The sequence below is a fragment of the Phyllostomus hastatus genome, unplaced genomic scaffold, assembly GCF_019186645.2.
Source record: "Phyllostomus hastatus isolate PE091 unplaced genomic scaffold, TTU_PhHast_1.1 phas_contig_34, whole genome shotgun sequence".
Lineage (NCBI taxonomy): Eukaryota > Metazoa > Chordata > Mammalia > Chiroptera > Phyllostomidae > Phyllostomus > Phyllostomus hastatus.
Genome location: NW_025333857.1, coordinates 60,326,273 through 60,349,631, shown reverse-complemented (window position 1 = coordinate 60,349,631; position 23,359 = coordinate 60,326,273). Strand labels below are relative to the sequence as shown.

Genomic DNA, 23,359 nt, shown 5'->3' with positions numbered 1-23,359 from the left:
GGTACGAACAGAGAAAACAGAAGGTGATTCTGTGTGAAGGGAAAAGAGACTGCAGAGGGCAGGGAGAGGAAGAAGAGATTGAGGTTCTTGGGGAAGGTAGGGCCTCTGCACTGGGTGTGGCCCTGGAGCAGTCCGAGGCCTCGGGAGGCCTAGGGTCAGGAAAGCAGCCAAATCACCAGAAGCTCTTTCAGGCAGAGGGACTGGAAAGTGAAAGGGACTTATGTGGGACTAGATTTACTTTCACGGAATCAGAATCATCAGTTCCACCCTTCAGGGGCTGAGGCAGACTGGAACCGGAAAGTCAGCCCCTTCCCTTAGTTTGCATCAGGCCCTGCCCAACACCTGTCCTCACGTGAGGCCTCGGAACACTCATAAACTCCTAAGTGGTGACTCTCAGGCTTTATCAGGCCCCAGAGACACCTGGGGTGGGCAGGGAGAGGGGTTGTGAAAAATGCAGACTTTCCAGTGAGATTCTCATTCATTCGCCAAGTCTGGGGTGGAGCCAGGAATCTGCATTTGTAGCAATCACACTGCAACTAGGGTACAAATGAGACCTCTGACGAATGACACTCCTACAAACACCGCCAGTGGCCGCCATTAGTCGGTGGCAAAATCAATTCAAGGGGTAGAGACCAGCATTTTAAAAATAAGAAAAGAAAGAAGAAATAGAAAACATTGTTCATAGTAAGGGTTTTCTGCTTGTTTGCTGTTAAATATAGTACATGTACTATATACATGTATTACATACTTGTACTGAGTATGAGTAGTGGGGTTGAATGTGTTTCTTCCTGAGAGTCATGGTCAAAAAAGTTTGAAAGCTGCTGCTCTAAGGTAACCTCTGGAGCCTTGGTGGGAGTAAAGGCTGTACTTGAACTTTAGGGCTTGCCTAGGTAGGACACCCTGAGCTGGGCATGGAGAAGAATGGACACCTTTGTTACATTTTCATCATTCAGCAGGTTTATTGAGTGCCTGCCTATGTCCTGGGTCGTATTTAAGACAATGAGAATACAACCATAAAGAAGAACAAAGTCTACTCTCCGGGACAAATACCGTAAATGGAAATGTAGTATGTTGGTGGGTGATAAGGGCTAGGAAGAGGACTCAGGCAGAATAGGAAGGGGAGCTGGATGGAGGTGCAGATCTAGAAAGGCCAATCTGGGAGGTCTCTCGGAGGAGTGGTCCTGGGCCTGTGCCCTGGATAAACACGGCAAGTACACCTGGAGAATATTTGGGAAGGAGTTTCCCACACAGAGGGGCCAGCCACGGCAAAATGTCTTTTTATGCCATGACCTCAGCTCCCCTGTCGCCAAAGAACTGTGCGCAATTTACATTCTGAAAAAGGTGCTCCAGGTATATCTAACACACCCTCACACAGGATAAAATATTCATTAGCCCCATGCCGTGTATGACCTACAGTAGGAATGTACTCATTTTTTATAAAATTGGACTCATCTATAAATTCTGCTCTGTAACCTGCCATTTCACTTACTCATTTATGACATTTGGTTTGGGACTTTTTTTTTTTGTTTTAACTTTTTGGTATTGAGCACTTGGGAAGGTCTATGGGAAAGAACTGTTCTCCCCTGACCTTTACCGTCCCTCAGACCTGTTCTCCAACCTCAGGCCCAGCCCTTGTCTGCCTGCCCGGCAGGGGCCCCGGTGTATCCTCCTGCCTCCTTCCTCTTCACACCCTGATCCAACCAGCATCTCTGGTGTCAAGGCTGGAAGTCATCTGACGGGGGTTTGCACGGTTTCCAGGAGTGGCCAAAAGGCTGCCAATGCTGTGGCTTCTTTTCTCCCGTGATGTCTTCACAGCACAACCAACAGAAACTGTCACCTTTTAGAAGAACTTGGCAGCCTGCCAGTGCAGACCACATGGGTCCCCTGTGAAATCCAGACCCTGAGGGAGAGAGAGTCCCTTCTGCTCTGGCCAGGCCAGACCAGACCAGACTGTATGAGACCAGACCTCATCTCCAGAGGGCTGTCAGGACCAGTTCACTTCAGAGATGGACAGTATCAAACTGGGCAAGTCCAGGAGAGAAAAATCAGTCTGGGCAATAAAGAGCCATGAACTAGGATTATATTTATAAAAGGCAGATTTGGAGGCACTGATAGTGTTAGGCCAAAGGGATGAAAGGTGAGGGGGAAAAAGGAGGTACATGAAATTATGCTGCTGTCCTAGTTGGTGTGGCTCAGTGGGTTAGGCACCAGCCTACGAACCAAAGGGTCACTGGTTCAATTTCCAGTCAGGGCACGTGCCTGGGTTGTGGGCCAGGTCCCCAGCTGGGGGCATGTGAGAGGCAACTGATCGATGTATCTCCAAAACATTGATGTTTCTCTCCCTCTCTTTCTCCCTCCCTTCCTCTTTCTCTAAAAGTGAATAAATAAAATCTTGAGGGGAAAAAAGAAATGATGTAGCTTACACCCATATCATTCTATCTTGTGTCCTAAACAGTTGTCCACGACTGCCTTCCCCTTTCATTCTTTATTCAACAATACTCAGTGAAGATCTTCTATGTGCTGGATAAGACCTGTGCTGTCTCATGCCATAGCCACACAGCCACATGTGGCTACTTAAATTTAAAGTTAAAGTTAAAGTTAAATACAATTTAAAATTCGGTTCTTCAGTTGTACTAGCCACATTTCTGGTGTTCCATAGCCACAGGTGGCTTGGACAGAGCAGATATAAGAACAGTTCCATCAGACTGGAATGTTCTATTGCAGTGCTGGGCTAGAGACCCTCTGTTAGACACCAGCAATAGATACAGGTGTAAATAAGACTCGGTCACTGCCCACATGGAGCATACAGAAAAGAGAGAGACAAGTAAATGAAGAGTCACTCTGTGTTGGGCATAGTGTGAGGGCCTTTGGAAGCACAAAGGAAGGACATGCAGTCTGGAGGAGGAGGAAGAAAGGGCGAAGTTACAAATGACTCCCATAGCCTTGCTGTGGTTGATTAGTGAATGGTAGTGCCCCTGCACTCAGAAAGAAAAGAGGAAGAACAGGTTTGGGGGGAAGATAATGTTTCCAGTGTGAGTCATGTCAAGGATGAGTTGTTTTTCACATACCCAGGTGGAGATGGGCAGGAAGCAGGTGGATATACAGGTCTGGGGAAAGTCTGTCTAGAGATACCGGTTTGGAAATCTCAGGTGCCTTAAACCTAAAGCATAATGCAGGTGGGGTGCACTACATCACCAGAGCCACATCATTTTGAGGGCAGGGATCTGGTAAGTCAAGTGTTTGGTGCACTGAGCCTAGCCCAGTGCCCCAGGGCAAATCAATCAGTCTCTCTTGGTTGAAGGTTGCCAGGCTGTTATAGGGAAAAGGGACTAAGTTTGTAGGGAGAGCCCTCAGCTCTGAATTAAGATCAGCATTACAGGAGGCAAGAGGGTAGATTCCAGCTCCTGACAGAAGTCTAACAACAAGCCACTGACCAGAAAGAAATGAGTGCATCATCGAGGAAGTGTCAACAAGCGCGAGAGGAATCCCATCAAGGGTGCTATGGAGGGGACTCCCAATCTGGGGAAGACAGACCCCATTGCCAACGGTGATATTCTGTAAAGGAAAATGCCCCTCACCACCCCCATCCCTGCTCCCACAGGCACCTACCTTTCAGAAACTTCACAAATCTTTACTGAAGGCAGTTCTGCTGACAGATCAGCACTGCAGGAGGCGCCTACGAGGATGCAAAAAAATTGCCCAAGATTTCTGCATTCATTTATTTATTTGTTCGCTTATTTAACAAACATTCAACAAGCCCTTACCAAGTCCTATGCCATGAACTAGGAATACAGACATGAATGGACGGTGAAAGCAATGTGATTACAGGTCCAAAAACTTCGTCTTGAAGCTGCTATTGGTTTCTAGAACGGTCTTACCATTGGATCTCAAGAAGGTAGTGAGGGATCTCTTTGGTATGGTAGTGGGCCATGAAGGTTTGATGAAAGAATGAAAAGAATAAGGAATGGAGGGACTTCGGAAAGTGTCCAAAGGAAGGCTCTCTGCCCGGGTGGAATCAGAGGAAACTCCAAAGAAATAAAGCGGAACCGTCATCTGGGCGAATAACAATTTAAAGGGTGATATTTATTAAGGGTTTCCTCGTAACTATTTCTGTTGTACCCGCTTTCCTTACATTATATAGATTTTTTTGGCAGCGTGGTGTTGGGCACATCTGTCTTTTTTCTCAGGAACCTCATCAACGCATTATTACACTAAGAAAGCGGGGTGGGGCCTTCTCAGCGGGTTCTCCAGCAGAGGCGTCAGGAGAGCGGAACTGCGGTTTAGCAGCCTGTGAGGGCGCCCGGACGCTTTTCGCCACAACCCCCACCCTAGCGACGCGCGCCTCGTTGCTAGGGGCGGAGGCTCCCCAGGCTGTGGAGCTCAGAGGATGCTGGCTCCCTGAGGATCGGCGCCCCCCGCCAGCCTCATCTCCCGGCTGGGCAGGCCGCCGATGGGTATGGAGCCCAAACGGGATGGAAGGGACTCAGCGGGCGGGCACAAAAGTGGGAGCCTTCACGCTTCCCGGACCGCAGACTCCCACCTGCCCGAAGCGGGGAGAGAGTTCAGAGGGCCAGGCATGGATTGGGTGGCGCTGGATTCCCATTTTGGACGTCCCCTGGCCCTTCCGCACCGGTCACACATCAGAAATAAGCTTTGGCTGATTTTTGCATGGACTGGACGAGGGACATTTGTGAGCTGAAGATCTAAAAAGGGAAAACTGCACACAGGTTGTCCTCACAAGTTGGGGCAACCTTGGAAACTGGCCTGGTATTAACTCCTGTATGAGTCCAGGCGAGACCCTCTTATTCTCTGGACCACGGTTTCCTCATTTGTACTGTTAGAGGGTTGAATTAGACCATCTTCCACATGCTTCTACCGTGATTTTGTGTTTGAGCTTAGGTTTCCATCCCTACATTTGGTCTCCCAAAGTGTAGGTTAGATGCGTGCAGAGGGGAACACAGGGAGAGGGACAGCGATACGAAATCAGCATTTATTTTATTTCAATTTTTAAAATGTACTGATTTTTTAAAAAGATTTTATTTATTTATTTTTAGAGAGGGAAGGGAGGGGGAGAGAGAGAAAGAGATCAATGTGCAGTTGCTGGGGGCCGTGGCCTGCAACCCAGGCATGTCCCCTGACTGGGAATCAAACCTGCGATGCTTTGGTTCGAGCCCGAGCTCAATCCACTGAGCTACGCCAGCCAGGAAAAATGTACTGATTTTTTAGAGAAAGGAAGAAACATCGATTTGTTGTTCCACTTACTTATGTATTCACTGGTTGCTTCTTGTATGTGCCCTGACCAGAGATAGAACCCATAACCTTGGTGTATGGGGACAACACTCTAACCAATGGAGCTACCAGGTCAGGTAAAATCAGCATTTAAATGAACAGTGGACCAAGAGTCTAAGGAAATGAAGCTGAAGCTCTGCCCCTGTGTGACCTTTAGCAACCCTCTAAGTCCCAGTTTCTTCATGGGAAGTAATAGTTGGATATATGCTGGAGTATATCAAGGAATATGGCACTTGAGAGCTAAAATAGAATTCTCTGAGTTATGTTTAGGGTGACTATTGGGTATCTCAGAGTCTTTGGGATGCAAACTGGGGCAGGAATGGATCCTGGGATTCAGATTTAGGCCCAATTCCATCAGGAACCAACAAGGACATCCAGAACCATAACCGAGTTTATGGATTTCCCAAGTTCATGCCATCTTTCCAGACCTGAAATTGAATGAGGCAGGGTAACTGCTCCCTGAAGGATTTGCTGCTTGATAATTTTAAAGGACCCTTATATTTTTGGGTCCTTAAAAATCTTCTTGCTAAACAGACTGTTCACCTTAGTATGCCATTCACTCATTCATTCTTTTAATCATTCAACAGATACTTGCCTTGCATCCATCCTTCCAGGTGATGCTTAAAGCACAGATACAAAAATGAACAAGACACCATCCCTTCTCTCAAGTATATTGCATGTTCATAATATAAATGGTGGAAGATAACTGAATAGTATTTTCATTTTCATTTCTTAGATTTGTCAACTCATAATAAATTACAACATGGACATTATCCAAGTACATATATACTTTGTTTTTCAGATTTTAAATGGCCTTGATATATAATGTAATAAATTCGTAGCCTTAGTGTCATCAATCACTCTGGCCAGAGAACAAACTTGTCTTCAGTTTAATATCCTCCAGACTTACATATCCATTTGTATCTGTTCTCTGTGTATGTTCACGTACGTTTAATATATGCGTATTAGAGCAGTTGCTGATAAGAGTGGAATTGCTACTTTCAGTATTGCTATCAATCATGTTCGCAGCTGTCATTTACTACCAGTGGTTTGCCAGTCTAAACTGAGAGCGTTATGTGCACTACCTTTTTTTTCCTTTTTAAAGATTTTATCTATTTATTTCTAGAGAGGGGAAGGGAGGGAGAAAGAGAGGGAGAGAAACACTGATCAATTGCCTCTCACATGCCCCCAACTGGGGACCTGGCCTACAACTCAGGCAATGTGCCCTGACTGGGAATTGAACTGGAGATCTTTCAGTTCACAGGCCAGCACTCAATCCACTGAGCTACACCAGCCAGGGTGCCTCTGATTTTTTTTTTATTGTTGTTCAAGTACAGTTGTCACCATTTTCACCCCATCATGCTCTGCCTTTGAAGATTTTTGATGAACAGAAGTGTTATGAGTAAAATAAAATTGTTTAATGCTGCATTTAAATATATTCTATTTTGCATATTTTAATAGAAGTATAATTAACATTGTAGTATACTTCCCCTAAAGATCTTTGAATTTTGTAAGATTTGTCTTTGTGAGGGAAAACTATACTTAACAATCTCTTTAATTAGCAAGGTCCTTAATTTACCTTGTAAATCTTTCAGTGCAAACTTTCTCAGACAACAAAGAGATTAATTTAAGCATCTTTTCACTAATTACAGGGATTAGGAAGTGGCTGCCTGAACTATTTTCTGAAGTATAGACATTACAAAGCATTGAATACTGCAGCTCACCAAGAAGATCCTATTGGTTTGGGGTAAGTAATTCTATAATTATCTTCTCTTCAAAATGTTCCATGAATATTCTTCAGGTGGAAAGTGTGGCTCTCTGAAGATACCAGCTAAGAATCCAATCAGTTTTAAGCAGAGACAGTCCATTTATAGCATCTGCAGGTCCCAGTGACCTAGATCTATGAATGGCATCTGTCCTTACTTTGATGACAATGTTGAAAAAATGGGTTAGGCTGGCAGGTAGGACGCCCTGCAACCACTAATAATCTACAAACAATACAACATCCCAAGCTTTTTGCAAGCTACACCAGAATTTTTTCTGTCAGCACATCTTATGCTTGTTATAGAGAACTCTAGAATGTCTGAACTGAGAGGGATTTGAGATTCGCTACTTCACAAATGTTTTATCACATTGTGCAAGCCACTTAAGGTACAAAGATGAATATGACAGGGTCCTTCCTCTTAGGGAGTACATGGTCTTCCAAAAACCATTTGATCTGATATCACATTCTGTCGATGGGGAGGCTGAGGTGTAGAGTGGGGAGTGGAGGAACTCAAAGACACTTAGTGAGGGAGGCAGAGCTGGGGCCAGCGCCCAGGGGCCTCGGTGCCACAAACGCTGTTCTTTCCACTGATTGTGCTTCCACACTGGTTACCAGTTCTTCTCAGGAGGTCAGCTCCGGCAGCCTCTCAAAATGCAGGCTGAAATAGAGAAAACTCTATGTGTTAATGGTAATGAGAGGATTGAGGATACTTGGTGAGTTTTAGCTGCTGTCTCCTTGCAGACTCTTCTTTCTAAAACGAGGCTTGCTGTGCCCATTAGAAACTCATCTCCTGGAGCTTCTTTAACTGGAACCCCCGAAGAGATGGGCACTGGGTACCCCCACCTCCCCAGTTACTCCCCTCTACCCTCCGGCCTCCCAGGGAACAGCTCGTTGCAGAGGACAGCAGAGTAGCTGAGATTAGCCCGAGCTACATACCTGTAGTCCCAGCACACGTCCACGGTGGCCACATCTTCTGGTTTCTCTCTCTTTCTCCCTCTATTTAACCTGAGTAGGGCCTGTAGGAGGTGTTTCCTGATCGAGCGTGTGGGTGAGCACCTGTCTTCCTCTTTAGTTCTAGCCTTGTTAGTTGTTGGGGGCAATACAATCTGGAAAACATTTTGAATATTTTTTATTCTAATATAGTATATCATCCATTTTTGACATGATTTAAGTTCTAGGTCAGTGGTTCCCCAACCTTTTGGCCTCAGGGCTCCATTTCACTCTTAAAAATTACCGGGGGCCTCAGAGAGCTTTCGTATTGGTTCTGTTTTTGTTTCTCCGCTAATGTGTCCTTGTAGGGTTCATTCCCAGGGTCAGGGAAAGGAGGAAAAGCAGAGGAATACAGTTAATTAGTCTTTGGGAAAAGGTATGTTTTTACGTGACCATTGTGGGGGAGGAACAAACTTTCTTCTGCCTTCAACGTTCTTTTGACTGATCTCTAATCAGATAGACGTAATGCAGAGTAGTAAGAGAAAATAACCAGATTTGTTATTTATGGGAACCTCATACACGTGAGAGAGTCAGAGACCCCACATGCAGGAGAGGTTCAGAAACAGAAAGGGGGATCACATGTATAAGACAGCCTGAGCTAGGGGTGAGGTAATGCTCCATGGGGGTTTCAAAGTGTCATTGAGGGACGATAAGAAGAACAGAGCCCTGGCTGGCATGGCTCAGTGGATTGAGCACTGGGCTGCGAAGCAGAGGGTTGACAGTTCGATTCTCAGTCAGGGCACATGCCTGGGTTGCAGGCCAGGTCTCCCATAGGGGCCGCGTGAGAGGCAACCACACATTGATGTTTCTCTCTCTCCCTGCCCCTCTCTATAAAAATAAATAAATAAAATCTTAAAAAAAAAAAGAACCAATGTTTAGTAAATAAAAGTCTGCCTTGATATGTAGGTGGGTCAAAAATGTTATTGCTGACAAGACCTTATGATGGGCAAGGCCCCTCATTCAAGGTCTAGGTTTTTAAGGGGTGTAGAAGTTCTTCTTGAGCCTGAAGCTAAAACTGCCTTTAGCTCCTAATAGTCCACATACCACAGAAGTGCATCTTGGGGTGCTCATTCTGAACCCCCACACCATACTACTATCACCGTGCCTAACAAAGTTAACAGTATGTGTGGTTGTTTCCACTGAACAGGGACCCAGCTTCCAGCAGCCACAGGGGATGCTGCTCCTCCGGCGCCGTCTGCAACGAGCTCCGCCTCAGCAGCTTTTGTGCAGGTTCCGTGCCACGATGGGGAAACTGCAAAGCAAACTCAAACACAGCACCTACAGATACAGGTGCCCCAGTCCTACTTGGGGCCCCAAGTTTTATCATGCCCCATTCAAGTGCTCCACTAAAGAAAGAGAAGGCCCAGAGCAAGCACTGATGACCTTCCCTGCACTGTCAGCTTGCTCAGTTTTCTCTTGGATAAGAAACAGCTTGGTAGCTTAGTGTCCGCAGCTAAACAGAGAGGCGCCCTCCATCTCTAGAATAATCTCTAAAGTGAGTACGGACTCCCCTTTATCAGACTCAGTCATCCCGTGCACCTACTACAGAGTTAGTAATACCACTTCGGCGATGTCTGCACTGCCCCCTTCGCACACACTCTTCTTCATCTTGCTCCGCTATGCATGCCCACGCCAGGGGGCCCCCCATTCTCCGTCCTCTCTCTGGCAGGCCCGACGCAGTTATAGAAGAGAGGATCCAAACTAGAGCTCTTCAAGAGTACAGCCCAGCTCACATGGACGCCGTCTCTGCTGTTGCTGCTCTGGACTCGGACCTGTGCGTCTCCGGAGGAAACGATAAGGTGGGCCCTGCAGTGGCCCCCAGGGGGCCACCTTGTTGCAGAGAAGGGAGGGTGCGGGGGAGGCGAGCGCCGCTCTTCCATTGCTGGCGGCAGTGGCGGGCAGTGCAGAAATGCGGTTTTAGAATTAGACTGGGTTTAAGGCCCTTCTCTAACTTTGAGCAAGACTTTTAATTTTCTTGAACTTCAGTCTCTTTTTCTATCCAATGGGAGTAATAATGCCAACCTCACAGGACACTTGTGAGGATTCAGTGGTGAGATCCTTCGAAGTGTGCCTCCGCGCACTTTTTATAAGTGACCGGTGTTATTCCAGCCAGCCCATGTTCACACCTGCACACAGGCACGGGAGTTACTCGCCAGCAGAAGGCGTCTTCTGGCCTTCTCTTTTGTGCTGCTCCTTGGCCGAGTCTCCACACTGGTGCGTGTCGGGACTCCTCCCTTCGCTGTGTCGTGCTTCCTCCCACTGCCCTTCCGGGTCCTGCTGCCTTTTCCCCTCATGTTGGGATCTGTTGCAGCACTGGCAGCTAGGGTGTTGGTAGCAAAAACATTGATTCGTTTGTGATAAGTAATGCCTCTCATTTTCAATAGCCTTTTAGAGTCTTCAGATTTCATTTTCACACTATTTCGCAGACTTTCAGATGCACACATGTGCACATTTTAACACCTCTGAAATCCATATGCATTTGAAAACTGATAATAAAGCATCATTTAATTGGGAGCATTTTTGTCTTAAAATCTGTGTCATCGTAGACATATGAAATTTTATTTATATGAGCCTTACCTGTGAGGGGTAGATGGGCAAGGATTAGCATCTCCATTTTGTAGATTGAAAAATGGGGATTTAGGTTGAGTGCTAATATGCTTCTTACTCTGTAACAGTGAAATATAGAGACTGGGCCAGAGACAGCTTTGGAAATCCTATTTAGGGGAATAAATGCTGACAACAAAATATTAAAGTATATACCTAGAGGAAAAAGTGGAAAGAAATTTTTTTTAATTAAGAATCTTTTTTAAAAAGATTATTTATTTATTTATTTTTAGAGAGGGAAGGGAGGGACTGAGAGAGAGAGAGAGAGAGAGAGATCAATGTGCGGTTGCTGGGGGCCGTGGCCTGCAACCCAGGCATGTGCCCTGACTAGGAATCGAACCTGCGATGCTTTGGTTTGCAGCCTGCGCTCAATCCACTGAGCTACGCCAGCCAGGGCAAAAGAAAATTTTAACAGTGGTTCTCTCTGGCAGGTGGGATATAAATGAGGCTTTTTCAAATTAAAAACAAAGTACAGTCTGTTTTACAATAAAGGGAATAAACTTAATGCTAGTGAACTGTATATCTACAAATGATTAAGAAGATGATAAATTTAAAAAACTAAAATAAAAATACAATACAACTAAGGGGAAAAAATCTAGTCCCATGTGGAATTCTCCTTTAGCATCTACAACCAGAACCTCAACCTGAAGCAGTTTCCCTGAGGTCGTGTTAGCCCAGACCCGTCAGTAAGGCTGAGGGGCGGCCCAGGAGCCGGGGGAGACAGCACCGGTCAGGAGAAGAGACAGAACTCAAAGTTCAGGCCGTGAGCGAGGACACAGCAGAGCTCGGACGCTCCACTCAGGTCACTCCACTGGGAGGGAGAAGTCAGGCAGAGGATGAAGTAAGGCTCGTTGTTTCAGTTCAGTGAATATTCGGTTAAACTAAAGAATGCTAATGACTCTCCGCAGACAGTCGTGGCCTATAACTGGAAAACCGGAAACGTGGTGAGAAGGTTCCAAGGACACGAGCATGAAATCACCAAGGTAACACTGTCAGCTGGTTATTATCAGGGAGGGAGTTTGAAACTGAATAGGGGAATACCTAATTGCTCTAGATAGTAAGAGTGGTTGGCTGTTCAGTCTTAAAAGAAAATGCAAGGGCTTTATACTTGATGCCGTGAAGCCCTACTCCAGGAAGAGCGGAGCAAGCCATTCACTCAGCTCTTGGTACAGGTAAATGAGACATAATTTTTCTTTTGTTATTGAGCCTTTAATAGCTCAGGTGGTAAATAGAGAGTAACCAATCCTAACTCAACAGGGACCCACACCAAAGGCTTACTGTGTATTGGCCATAGTTGGAAAAGCGACAGTGTCTATGCTTAGGAATCTTCCAGTCAAGTTGGGGAAATTTTTAAAAAGCCAACAATAGTTAAATAAAAATTAATTTGTTCAGTAGCTTTACAGAGTACAGTGACTTTCCAGCAAAAGTGATAGAGAATGCCAAATTTATATGACTCTCTGCAGTCCACCTGAATGAACCAAAAGTTAGGACGTAGTCTGTCATGATGACACTCAGCATCAGCCACAGCCCCGTAGCACGGAAGAGGGTGTTTGCCCGCCAGCTCCAGCACATTTGGACCCGGACTGAGCGGGAACATCAGGCTCTGACACACGGGTCCTCAGGCCTCTTCCCCACTGTCAAGTGCCCTCGGACGAGCATGCCCGTGCTTTCTTCCCCGAGCAGATAGCCTGTGTCTACAAGTCGAAGCAGTTCTTCAGCGCCTCTCGGGACAGGAAGGTCCTGATGTGGGACCTGCACGGCTCCTCCCAGCCCAGCCAGCGGTTCTCGGGCCACGCCATGGCGGTCACGGGGGTGGCCGTGAGTCCAGGTAGGTAACGCAGAGCTCTTCCCAGTGCCGCTGAACTTTCTGAAACGCCCTCTTCCAAGTGCAGCTCATGGACCATCTTCTTGCCATTGTTTCCAAAGACTCGTCACAGCTGTGCACTGGCTCTCGGGACAACACCCTCCTTCTGTGGGACGTGCAGACCGGGCAGTGTGTGGAGCGAGCTTCAGTCTCCAGGAACTTGGTACGAGCTCAAACTTGCTGCAGGGCCGGGCAGCGGGAGGGAGGACAGGGGGGCGGGCAAGGGCCTGGGCAGGAGATCGGGAGTCCCACGACCAGGTGTGGGAGGCCTGGGTCCCATCACCGTGCACCTCTAACTCTGTGTCGGACCCCAGCCCCTCAGGGCATCGAATTAGATCTCTTTAAGGTCTGGGCTCCAGAGAACAAGTCCACTAGTTTATATTGGAATCTTAATGGTGTCCTCATTTATTCCTTCAAAACACAGTTACGTGTTTTTCCTGTGGGCCAGACACTGAGCTCAGAGCAGGTCAGCGACTAAGGACACAGCCTCTGTCCCCCAGGAGCTCACAGCCTAAGCTCCACGCTCTGCGTAAATAACATCACGTGGAGAAATAAGTATTACACTTTGCTTTCTGTATAATTTGCTCTGCTTATGAAAACCAGTGTTTTCTGGTAGCAGACTAGTTTATAAACTCCGCACTCTTTGGGGTCAGTCAAACCGGGGTTCAAGTCCTCGATCCATCACTTTTTAGCTGTGTTATCCCAAGAAACTTACTCAGAGTCTCAGCATCTACATTTCTAAAACAGTGAGAATTATATTACCTGACATGGTAGATGTTTCTTTAGTGGTCCTCCAATGTTAGCCCTAGTTATCGTTCCCAATTTTGAAGACAACTGTCAGTGACAAGATACATTTGCTCTATGCCTTCCCCATTTGTGGAGGTTCCTGGGGAAAAAGAAAACCCTGTTACTTTGGGTGGTTCTGAAAAGTCCTTCATGCCCGTCCGCCGGGGGACTGCAGGGATGAAGTGAAGGAAGGACACTTCCCGAACCCTCTGTGGCCTGGACTGGGGTTCCAGTGGCCCCTCATCAGAACAGGGGCTGCCCCTCTGCGCTGCTGCAGGCCAGCAGGTCTTCGCCACGTGTTTGGGGTTCAGACGCTCAGAGCACCTGCACGCATCTGGGTGCTGACCACCGGCCCGGCTGCAACCACTGGCGCTGATAGCCTCCGAGATTTGAGGGGAGCGTGACTGGCGGGTGTGGGCAAAACATGAAACCCCTCCAAGTCAAATTTCCTAGTTCACATCCTTGAGAGGTGGTGCAGAGATGCTATTTAGCACAGTTGATGGGAATTCCAGCAGAGGAATGATTTGGTGTGGACACATTTTGAAAATTATGCTGCTTCTAGGTCACGCACCTGTGTTGGGTCCCCCGAGAACCATATGTGCTGCAGACTTCCGAAGATAAGACCGTCAGGTGGGCTAACTGAGCGGCAGCGAAGGTGTTTCTGGTGAATGTTTGTGGCCCCCGCGCTTACACGACGCCCTTCCCCCTCTGCTTCTCCACATTGCTGTGTCCTTCCCAGGGCCTTCTGCCCCTCTGCCCCTCGCTGGTGCTGGGGCCTCTCTGATCTGGAATCCTCTGAGTAGAGGGTGAATGCCAGTCGGGCCAGGGGGAAAAATCCCCTGTTCTGATTGGTTTCAAGGCAGCTGAGTCTTCCCGCTCCTACTGTCTGTAAACGTGTTCAGACTAACTTGAGGATCAGTCACTTGCCTCTCCCACCACTTCAAACTGCCCGGCTCTTCTCCGGCCACCTGCTGGGTCCCTAGCGTTCTCAGTCGCCCAGCCCTGGGGAAGCCCTCCCTGGGAAGGCAGGGCAGAGTCACCATCAAGGGCTGCAAACGAAGTACATTGCTTTTAGATCAGAAAGTGTGACTAAAAGCTATGGATTTCTGAAGAGATTTTGCTTAGAAAATGGTAGGAATAAGACAAGAGATAAAATAAAATACTCTGCAGTGGACTCCATGGCCCAGGTTGGCCATGGCCTGCAACTCTTTTGTGTCTGAATCTGGGAAGATGATCGCTCCTCTGTACTATCATAAGTATCTTGGAAAATATTCCTAAGTCACAGGCACAGAAATAACCTCTTGTCCTTTGAAAGCGGTATCCCAAAAGACCAAATTAACAAATTAACTTGCACAATTAAGATGCTTGGACTAAATTCCTATTAACTAGATCTCGGAATGGAAAGAGCTCAGATGTCGCTCTGCTCCTTCCTGCCTGCTGCGGAGTCTCCGAGGCCGCTCCGTGCACGCCACCCTCCCAGGTGTGCCGCGACTCCGTCCGACTGGCGGAGCGGTGGGGAGCCACAGCTTTTATCTTAGTAGGCTATTGCAGGTGTATCTCAGACACATTTGCTATAAATTCATGTTTTGCTTCAATTTTTTTTCAGATTATGGGACAGCCGGGGGCTGCAGGTAGCTCATATATTTCCCGCAAAGCAACACATTCAGACCTACTGCCAGGTCAGTGAGGATGGACACCGGTGCCTCTCCTGCAGCAACGGCTTCGGAGGGGAAGGCTGTGAAGCCACGGTGAGGGGTCTTGGGGGGCCCAGGGGTCTCATTGCTGATGAGCAAATAACTCACTCTGGCCTCCTGCCTGTGCAGGGCTACACTGGCCGGTCTGCTAATGGCTCAGGCCTATTACAGGTGCAGACTGTAAGTGATCCTTTGCCTTCCAGATGGTTCCTTCAAGAAACAACTACTAGCCTAGGCAGAGGCGTCCGACCTCTTGGCGTCTCTAGGCCACACTGGAAGAAGAGTTGTTTTGGGCCACACATTAAATACACAAACACTAATGAAAACTGATGAACAGAAAAAAGGCCTTAAGTAAATTTACGATTTTATATTGGGCCGCATTCGTAGCTGTCCTGGGCCGCATGCAGCCCACGGGCCATGGGTTGGACACCCTGACAGGGTGAGAGTCAGGATAGGAAGGTGGTATCTTGAAGTGGCTACTAATATCTCTCCTCCCAGCAGAGCTTAGAAGAGGAAGGAGTGTTCAAAGAACCAAGTGTTTCTCGTACACGTGGACCCAGTGCAGGAGGTGCCAGGTCTTTAGGAAGTTTGGAGCTCCAGGGTCAGTCAGGGCCCACCTCAGCCCTCACCCATACAGCTTGCCTTGCAACTGATTTCGGGATAGGCCCCTCCAAAGCACCCTGGGTTCCAAACTATAGAATGCCAGTGAAAAGGATTATCTGGTATCCAAATAGAACAGTTACAGCTCCCCATTATTGAACATTTCTTATGTGCTACGTACTGGGCTGAGCACACTGCATGCATTATCTCATTCAATCCTTAAAACAGCTGCATGAGCTAAGACCTAAAAATTCCCATTTTACAGAGGAGGAAGTAGAGAGACACAGCAAGTTGAAATTTCTTGTACAAAATCACACCTCTAGTAAGTGTTGGGTCAAGGTTTTAAATCCCAGGCTGCCGATGTAGCATCTCTTCTCCAGGCTAAGCACTTCCAGCTCCTACCGCTGTTCCTTAGATGACACGGTGCCCAGTGATTTCACTGTTTTTTGGACCCGGTTCACTTTGCTCTCCTACGTGGTCTCATCTGTGTCAGCGAGAGTGGGACTGGTGGGACTGGCGCCGCCATGGTTGTAGACTCTGGTCTTCATATACCAAGGTTTAGTGGCTGCGCTTTAAATCAGAAGGTCTCTGCCTGTATGTACTTATGAGAAGGTGCTGCCAACTGTGGGGTGCCCACAGGACCCACAGACACCAAGAGGCTGATAGAAGGTAGTTCTTGAGCCGTCCTAGAAAGCAGGAAACCTCATCCTGTCTCACCACGCTGGGGGATGTGGAGCTTCACTTCCCTAACCATGATGTTAGTCAGGAAGTCAGCAGCCCTTCTGCACACCCTTAACCAGGGTGGTTAGAGGCATAGTCGATGCTTAAAATCATCACTAGATGGATGGACGGTTGGCTGTGTGGATGGGATGCATAAAGATAAGGGGTGGCTACGTAAGTAGGTAAGTGGAGGGAACAGGTGGATCAGCACATGGAGGGGCGACAGATCATCAGTGTCATCAATGACTGACACTGGAGAAGGGTGTGTATGAGCTAGCCTGTGTCATCACTTTGCAGTTGTGGGACCTAAGGCAGACGCGGAACAGACTGTGTGAGTATAAGGGGCATTTCCAGACTGTTGCATCCTGTGTCTTTCTACCAAGAGCACTGGCCTGGGTGCCTGTAATTGCTACCTCATCACATGACTGCAAGGTGAAGATTTGGAACCAAGATACTGGAGGTAAGGAACCTGTTGTTAGTGCTTCTTACAGATACATAACGTCCTAAAAGACTACAATTTTCTTTAAATTGCTCAGGACAGCCACACAGGTCCCACCACTGTTCAGTCCCCTAGTGGTTAAGACATGACACCAGATCCCAGAATCTCTGTTCAACCTCTGGCCGGAGGCCATTACCACATAACTGTACCCACCATATTGTACCCACTCATTCCTGAGAGCTCAAATATGTACATTTGGCTTTTATGTGCTTTCTGTATACTTGAAAGTCCTCATCAGGTTTTTTTTTAAGATTCTATTTTTTAGAGAGAGGGGAGGAGAGGGAGAGACACATCAATGTGTGAGGGAAATAACGGATCATTTGCCATTGGTTAGTTGGCTCTCGCACGTCCCCAACTGGGGACCTTGCCCTCAACCCAGGCGTGTGTTCTGATTGGGAATCGAACCAGTGACCTTCTGCTTTGCAGTCTGGTGCCCAACCCACTGAGCCACACCAGCCAGGGCCCTCATTTGGTTTTAACTTGTGATGCTCAAGATGTCTGGAAAAGAGAACAGAAATTGCTATTTTGAAATGTATTATTTTTAAGAACTAAAATGAACCCTAGCTGGTGTGGCTCAGTGGATTGAACACCAGACTGTGAAGCAGGGGGTCGCTGGTTTGATTCCCAGTCAGGGCACATGCCCAGGTTGCAGGCTGGATCCCAAGATGGGGGTGCACGGGGGACAACCACACATTGATGTTTCTCTCTCTTTCTCCCTCCCTTCCCCTCTCAAACAATAAATAAATCTTTAAAAAAAGAAAAAGAACTAAAATGAGAGCCTCAGCTCTTGGTGGGGGCAAGATGGAGTGAGATAGTTTCAGAAAGACTCTGCCCTGTTCTGACTCTGCAGTGAAGGTTCAAACCCGCAGAAAAGTCAGGACACATGGAAGCCCCAGAGGGAAAAAATGTTTTAGGGAGCACAGCCCCCTGGAGTTCTTGAGGCAGTGGTGTGCTGGTCCAGCTCCCCATGGCTGAACTGTTAAATATTCAGGAATATTTAATACGCTATAGTGGGAATATTTACACCACAGAATTTGGCAAATGCTGTGAAAAAAGGTTGTTTTTCCTTCTAGAGAGCTGATTCACCAGCACCCCACCACTGCTATGCTGCTCTGTCCTGGACACAGGGTTCTGCTAGACACAGGAATAGTATTGGGTTGGCCAAAAAAATCGTTTGTTTTTCTCCATAAGATGGCTCCAGTAGTGCTTAGTTGTCTTTCACTTCATTTGAAACAATTTTTTTAGATTGTATTGTGACAGCTGTCATATCAGCATGCATTTAAAAAAAACATCAAAATTGGTGAATTTTTGTGTGACCATGTTAATATTGAAGATGGAAGAAAATAAGTGACATTTTCAGCATATTATGCTTTATTATTTCAAGAAAGGTAAAAACACAACTGAAATACAAAAAAAGAATTTGTGCAGTGTATGGAGAAGGTGCCATGACTAATCAAACATGTCAAAGGTGGTTTGTGAAGTTACGTGCTGGAGACTTCTCGCTGGACAATGCTCCACAATTGGGTAGAGCAGTTGAAGTTGATAGCAATCAAATCAAGACATTAATTGAGAACAACCAACATTCTACCACGCAGGAGATAGCCAACATACTCAAGATAGGTAAATCAATAAAGTTACTGGAGAAAATGGAAAATGTATCTTATTTTATGGGAAGAACTAGACGAACTTTTTGGCCAACCCAACATTAACTTCGAGAACCACAAACCAAATCCCTCCCACAGTAATCTTCCAGAAATTCGGGGTCCAGCAGGGGATGGGGGGTAGCCCCACACAGAGAACAGAGGTGAGAGCATGTCAGGTGGGACCCAGGCTAAACTTGCACAGTGAGCACGGCCCCGCTGCACCCTCACCAGGAGCTGCCCTCTCCAGTCGCCCAGGTGTGACTTTTGTGGGAGGTGGGAAGAGCAGCTTTTTAGCTTCCATGATCGTGAACCTGAGACCAGGGGAACATGCTGTGTGCCCGTAGTTCTGAGAAGGCTCCGAGTTGCAGATGGAGGGAGACTGGGTCAGTTGGAAGCCCTGAATGTCCTTCCGGTTCCCCCATTATCCTTCTGCCTTGAAGGGACCGAGACCCTGGGAAGCTGGCAACTGAAAATCGGTATCCCTGTCTGTTTTCCTCTGCCCTGGCCCTGCTTTGTTCTCGGCAGGTCAGCGAGGGCAACTTTTTAACATGTCCTTGTCGGTGAGGCCCCAAGTGTCTGAACGTACTTCTAGCTGGTGTATGTCCACCCTGTTTGGTCTGTGTGCCATTCTCGATAGTTGAAGTCGTGGGGTTGACCCAAGTTCTGGCTTCCCTGATGGTGCATGTCCCTCTGCAGCATGGGATGTGTCTCTTGCCCAGGTCAGATACATAGGGCACATGCTTTAGTCACATGGCTTTCTTAGGAAGACACTGCACTTTATGATGCTGCACTCTTAGCCTAAGCTGCTGGTTACCCTCTTCCTCCGCAGCCTGCCTGTTCACCTTGTCTCTGGATGGATCAGGACCCTTGACATCGCTGGCTGTTGGTGACACCACCTCCTTACTGTGTGCTAGTTTCAGCAGAGGGATTCACTTGCTCAGAGTGGACCACACCCGAGGGCTGGAGCTGCGGGAAGTGGCGGCATTCTGAGGCCAGGAGACATTTGCTGGGCAATATCACACCGTGGCCCCTCCTTTCTCAGTGTGGTTTTGTGCTTTTCATGTTGTCTTCAGGGGAGGGCGACGTGGGGCGTAGGTTCACTTAGAGGGCATATTAGTGTTAGAAGGCAGTTTAAGGCTACTGGCTCCAAATCAGATGTGAAGTTTAGAAATGTGGACTCAACATAAGGTTCTCAAGCTGTTAAATCCAGATGCAAGTTTTAGTGAACTCTTGGGACTGCTCTTCAAAAAACAGTTTATGGCTCAAAGTGGAGACCTGTAGGTCTCTGAAAGGGGTCTCTGTGAGAGTCAGGACACAGCGTCTGAGTCTCTTGAATTGACCTTTTCTGTGTCTCCACAGAAGCAAGCAAGGGGGAGAGAAACTGTTTTCCTTGGCTTCAAATGATGTACGTGGGAAAGAATAGTGCAGCGCCACAGAGGAAATAGATCGCAGACACGATATGAAGGTCCCGTCACTGCTCCTCGGCAACGTGAAGAATCAGAGTTAGGGCAAGAAAGCGAAAGCCTTGGCTTCTACTCACAACGGTAGCAGAAAGGGTGGCCAGCCCCTGCGAGTTCCTGAGCCCTTCTTAGACTGGCGCGGAGGTTGTGTGAAAATAAGGCTCGAGATGGCTTGAACAGGCTGACAACCCCAAGGAACTGGTCCAGGATTATGGGAGTTACCAAATTGGTTCTGTAGGTAAGGAAATGGGGAGGTTGCAAGATTAAGGCTTAACACTTTTCACTCATACATTTTAATATTTTTATTTAGTTTTATGTAAACTCTCTCTAGGGAATGGCAGGAGTGAGGCAAAGGGAACGTCTGCGATGACGATAGATCACAGAGAGAAAGTAGAGGTGCAGACCCCACTGTGCGCGGGCCACGGAGCCCCCTCCGTGAGGAGGGGCAGGCGCCCGGTGTGCCTGGGTGGTCCCAGGAGGTCAGTCCCCACGTGGCACCCAGAAGCCCCTGTTCCTCCGGTGGAGATCGAGCTCCCCCTGCCTTCAGGCAGGCCCACGCCCCCACCCCCAGAGGATTCCCTTTCTGATGAGTCCCAGCCGAAGAAGATTTTGCATTGGTCTTTGCCTGCCCCTGACACCCCTGGCTGACAGCCACCTTCCTGCCTCCCCCTGCTCCTCTTCAAGTCCAGCTCCCCCAGGCCGTCCCCACCAACTGGGGAGGAGAATCTCAAGCTGCTGCAAAGTGTCTGACCTGAGTTTGAATCTCCAGTTCTCCATTTAGCCGGATGATCTTGGGCACGTAGTGAAATCTCAGCTTCCTCACTTACTGTGTAGGGCCGTAATCGAGTTCCTCACGGGGCTATTCTGAGGACTGAACAGAACCCTGTTAAATGGCAAGCAAGGCAGTAGGTGCTTGTAAGTGGTAGCCATTGTTATTTATTGCCCTCCGTGCAGATGAAACGCTCTCTTTACCACATGAAACATCTACCATTCCTCATCCATTCTTCTTAGATCTTACTGTCTAAGCTTTAGTCATTGCTCAGCTTCCCCTTTGATCTTGGCACTTGGGAAGAACAAAGGGGTGGTGAACGTGGAAGCTGTGTCATTGAGCAGCTACAGGTGGCTGAATACATTTATTCTCACTCTCATTCTTACTAGTATTCCCATTTCACAGAGGAGGACGCAGAGGCCCGAGGTCACACACGTAGGTAGGAAAGGGAAGAACTGAAATTTGAACTGAGGCCAGTCTGACTCAAAGCCAGATTACTTTCCTCCCTTTCCCTTTGCCTTTGGGTGATGTCACAAAGTTCACGTCAGAAATGTATAGAGACTAAATTGTTGGTGCATTTTCTAGACCAGTTATTAACTTTCTGGCTCCAAGGAGCTCTCCCTTGCCAGTTGCCCAGGAGCCGTAGACAGGTGTCTCAGGGAAAGTCCCAGGGCACCTGCTAGTGCCGCAGCTGACCCTTTCTCCTAGAGGGGAAGCAGGCAGGAAGTCAGAAAACCCAAGGGAGCAGGTTGGGATGGGGGGCTCCCCGGGGGAGGGACAGGCTGCGGTGGGAGGGAGCACAGCTTTGAGAAGACAGTGGGCCTCTGATGAATTCGCAGGGCTCTGTTACAATAAAGTTGTTTCCCTAAACTCGACACAGGTGCGTGATGTGTAAGTGCCTTATTGTGCGGTTCAAGTAAAAAAGAGATGAATAAATGTAAATGTTTCTGTAGGATTTTTCAGTGTAGGATTTTCAGTGTTCGGTGTGCCCTACACAGGCACCCCCAGCACCTAAGAGCCAGGCTGCTGCAACGCATTCATTCCCCTGCCCAACACTTCATGTCAGAGGCGGCCTGCTAAGTCGTAGTGAGGGGTTTCCCAAAGACAGCTGACTGTTTTCCCCAGAAGGTATATAAGCTCTTGGATCCGGCCAATTGTATGTTTAAAATTTAAATAAATTTGTATCTTGTATATTTACCATTTAAATATATTGACATAGTTAAGGAGAGGAGTGGTGATTATTAATGACCTTTATTTTGACACAGAAAATACAAGTATAAAACTCAGGTCACTTGGTGTTTTTAACCTTTTAATACTGAACAAAGGGAGCTTAGCTATTTCTGAGTAGCCTTTGGAAACATAGTGATTAAAGAACAGCTTCATCGTAAAGAAGGCGCTGACTGCTACCCGTTCCCTGAAGTTGGCACCTCCCCCCGGCACAGGCTGCCCTGCCGAGACCACGGTCCCAGCGAGGCATGGCCGTAAGAGTCAGTTCTGGTCAGTGCGTGTGGAGTGGAAGTGACAATGTGTGTTAACTTCCATCCTGTTCACCTGGAAGAAACACATTTGTACGGGACCCCGCTCTGGGGCCGCTCCCACTGGCCAGAATGCAGCCTGCCGGTGACAGCTTCAGCTCTTCAGATGAGGACGAGATGGCAAACCAGCAGAAGAGAAGGAAGCTGGGGCCCGAAGAACCTCAAGGAGCTGAGCTGCTCCGGCAGCCTGACCAGCTGGACTGGACTGTGACTGGAAAGAGAAATGAACTTCATTCTTTCTAAGCCAATTTATAAATTTTTAACTTCTAATGCAGGTACACAATCATAAGCCATTTCAGACATGTTAAGTTTATAGCTTTTTGAACACACTCTCATCACCAGTACCTAGGTGGAGAAGCACACTACACCCAGGAACGTACATGGCCCCCCTCATCCTCCCCTCCAGGCCTGTCTGCCGAGGAATTTGTAACATCAAAGTCGTTTGTCTGCTGTTCTGTTTTATGTAGATGGAATCAGGCTGTATTGTAGTCGATGGAAAATATGGCATCAGTGTCTCCCATTCCTGTATGCATGACCTTTTGCAATGTGACATTTTCTGATCAGTAGATAGGATCTGCTTCCCCACCCCTTGAACCTGCACTGGTCTTTTGACTTGGCTTGACAGACAGAATCCAGGGGGACAAACGCCAGGTCACTCGTGAGGCCCGGGCTTCAGAGGCCTTGCGGCTTCACTTTCACCCTCTTGGAATGCTGCTCTGAGATCTCCGTGTCCCGAAGGTGACCTGGGCCACATGGAGAAAAGCCAAGCACCACCAGGTATGTGCGTGAGGTTACCTTGGACCTTGCAACCCCTCCAGATCTGCAGCCAAATTCAGTCACTGATGAAATCGCAAGGGAAGCCACAGCTATTCCATACAATCATGAAAAATAATGAATAATGAATAATGTTACGAGACACTTAAGTTTTGGGGTAGCTTGTTATTCAATAGATTTAAGTGAAACAAGTACATGCTTTTATTTTGGCCAGGCTTTGTTTGCTCAACATGTGTGGGAGATTGATTCATACTGTTGCATGCAGTGGAATGTTATTCCTTCCCATTGCTGCAGAGTATTCTAATGTGGGACAATATTATAATTTATCCACTTCGCTACTGATGGCTAGCTTCTAGTTTGGGGCTCT

At 47.6% G+C, this 23,359-nt stretch overlaps 1 protein-coding gene across 3 annotated transcripts; it reads left to right on the top strand.

Annotated features, from left to right (window-relative positions):
• Positions 1-4,354: 4,354 nt before the first annotated feature.
• WDR31 (WD repeat domain 31) lies at positions 4,355-22,079 on the top strand. 3 transcript variants are annotated; one of them, XR_006785843.1, is made up of 12 exons: positions 4,355-4,454; positions 6,942-7,036; positions 9,192-9,334; positions 9,714-9,843; positions 11,557-11,631; positions 12,332-12,476; positions 12,575-12,675; positions 13,861-13,928; positions 14,905-15,046; positions 16,610-16,772; positions 19,284-20,152; positions 20,246-22,079. XR_006785843.1 is itself a non-coding variant. In XM_045840028.1 (11 exons), the coding sequence occupies exons 3-11, from the start codon at positions 9,219-9,221 to the stop codon at positions 19,442-19,444; spliced, it is 1,101 nt and encodes a 366-aa protein (XP_045695984.1). In that variant the 5' UTR covers positions 4,355-4,454; positions 6,942-7,036; positions 9,192-9,218; the 3' UTR covers positions 19,445-22,079. The 3 variants fall into 3 exon arrangements, 2 of the variants coding, with proteins under 2 accessions (XP_045695984.1, XP_045695985.1); XM_045840028.1 differs by having other exon boundaries at positions 19,284-22,079; XM_045840029.1 differs by lacking the exons at positions 4,355-4,454; positions 6,942-7,036 and having other exon boundaries at positions 9,226-9,539; positions 19,284-22,079.
• Positions 22,080-23,359: the final 1,280 nt, after the last annotated feature.

Bases quoted from the DNA above. Each gene is read 5' to 3' on its own strand.
- WDR31 (XM_045840028.1), top strand. From the start codon at position 9,219: ATGCTGCTCCTCCGGCGCCGTCTGCAACGAGCTCCGCCTCAGCAGCTT. The intron at 12,676-13,860 runs GTACGAGCTCAA...TGCTGCTTCTAG, and splicing joins CTTCAGTCTCCAGGAACTTG to GTCACGCACCTGTGTTGGGT. The intron at 16,773-19,283 runs GTAAGGAACCTG...CTTCCTCCGCAG, and splicing joins TTGGAACCAAGATACTGGAG to CCTGCCTGTTCACCTTGTCT.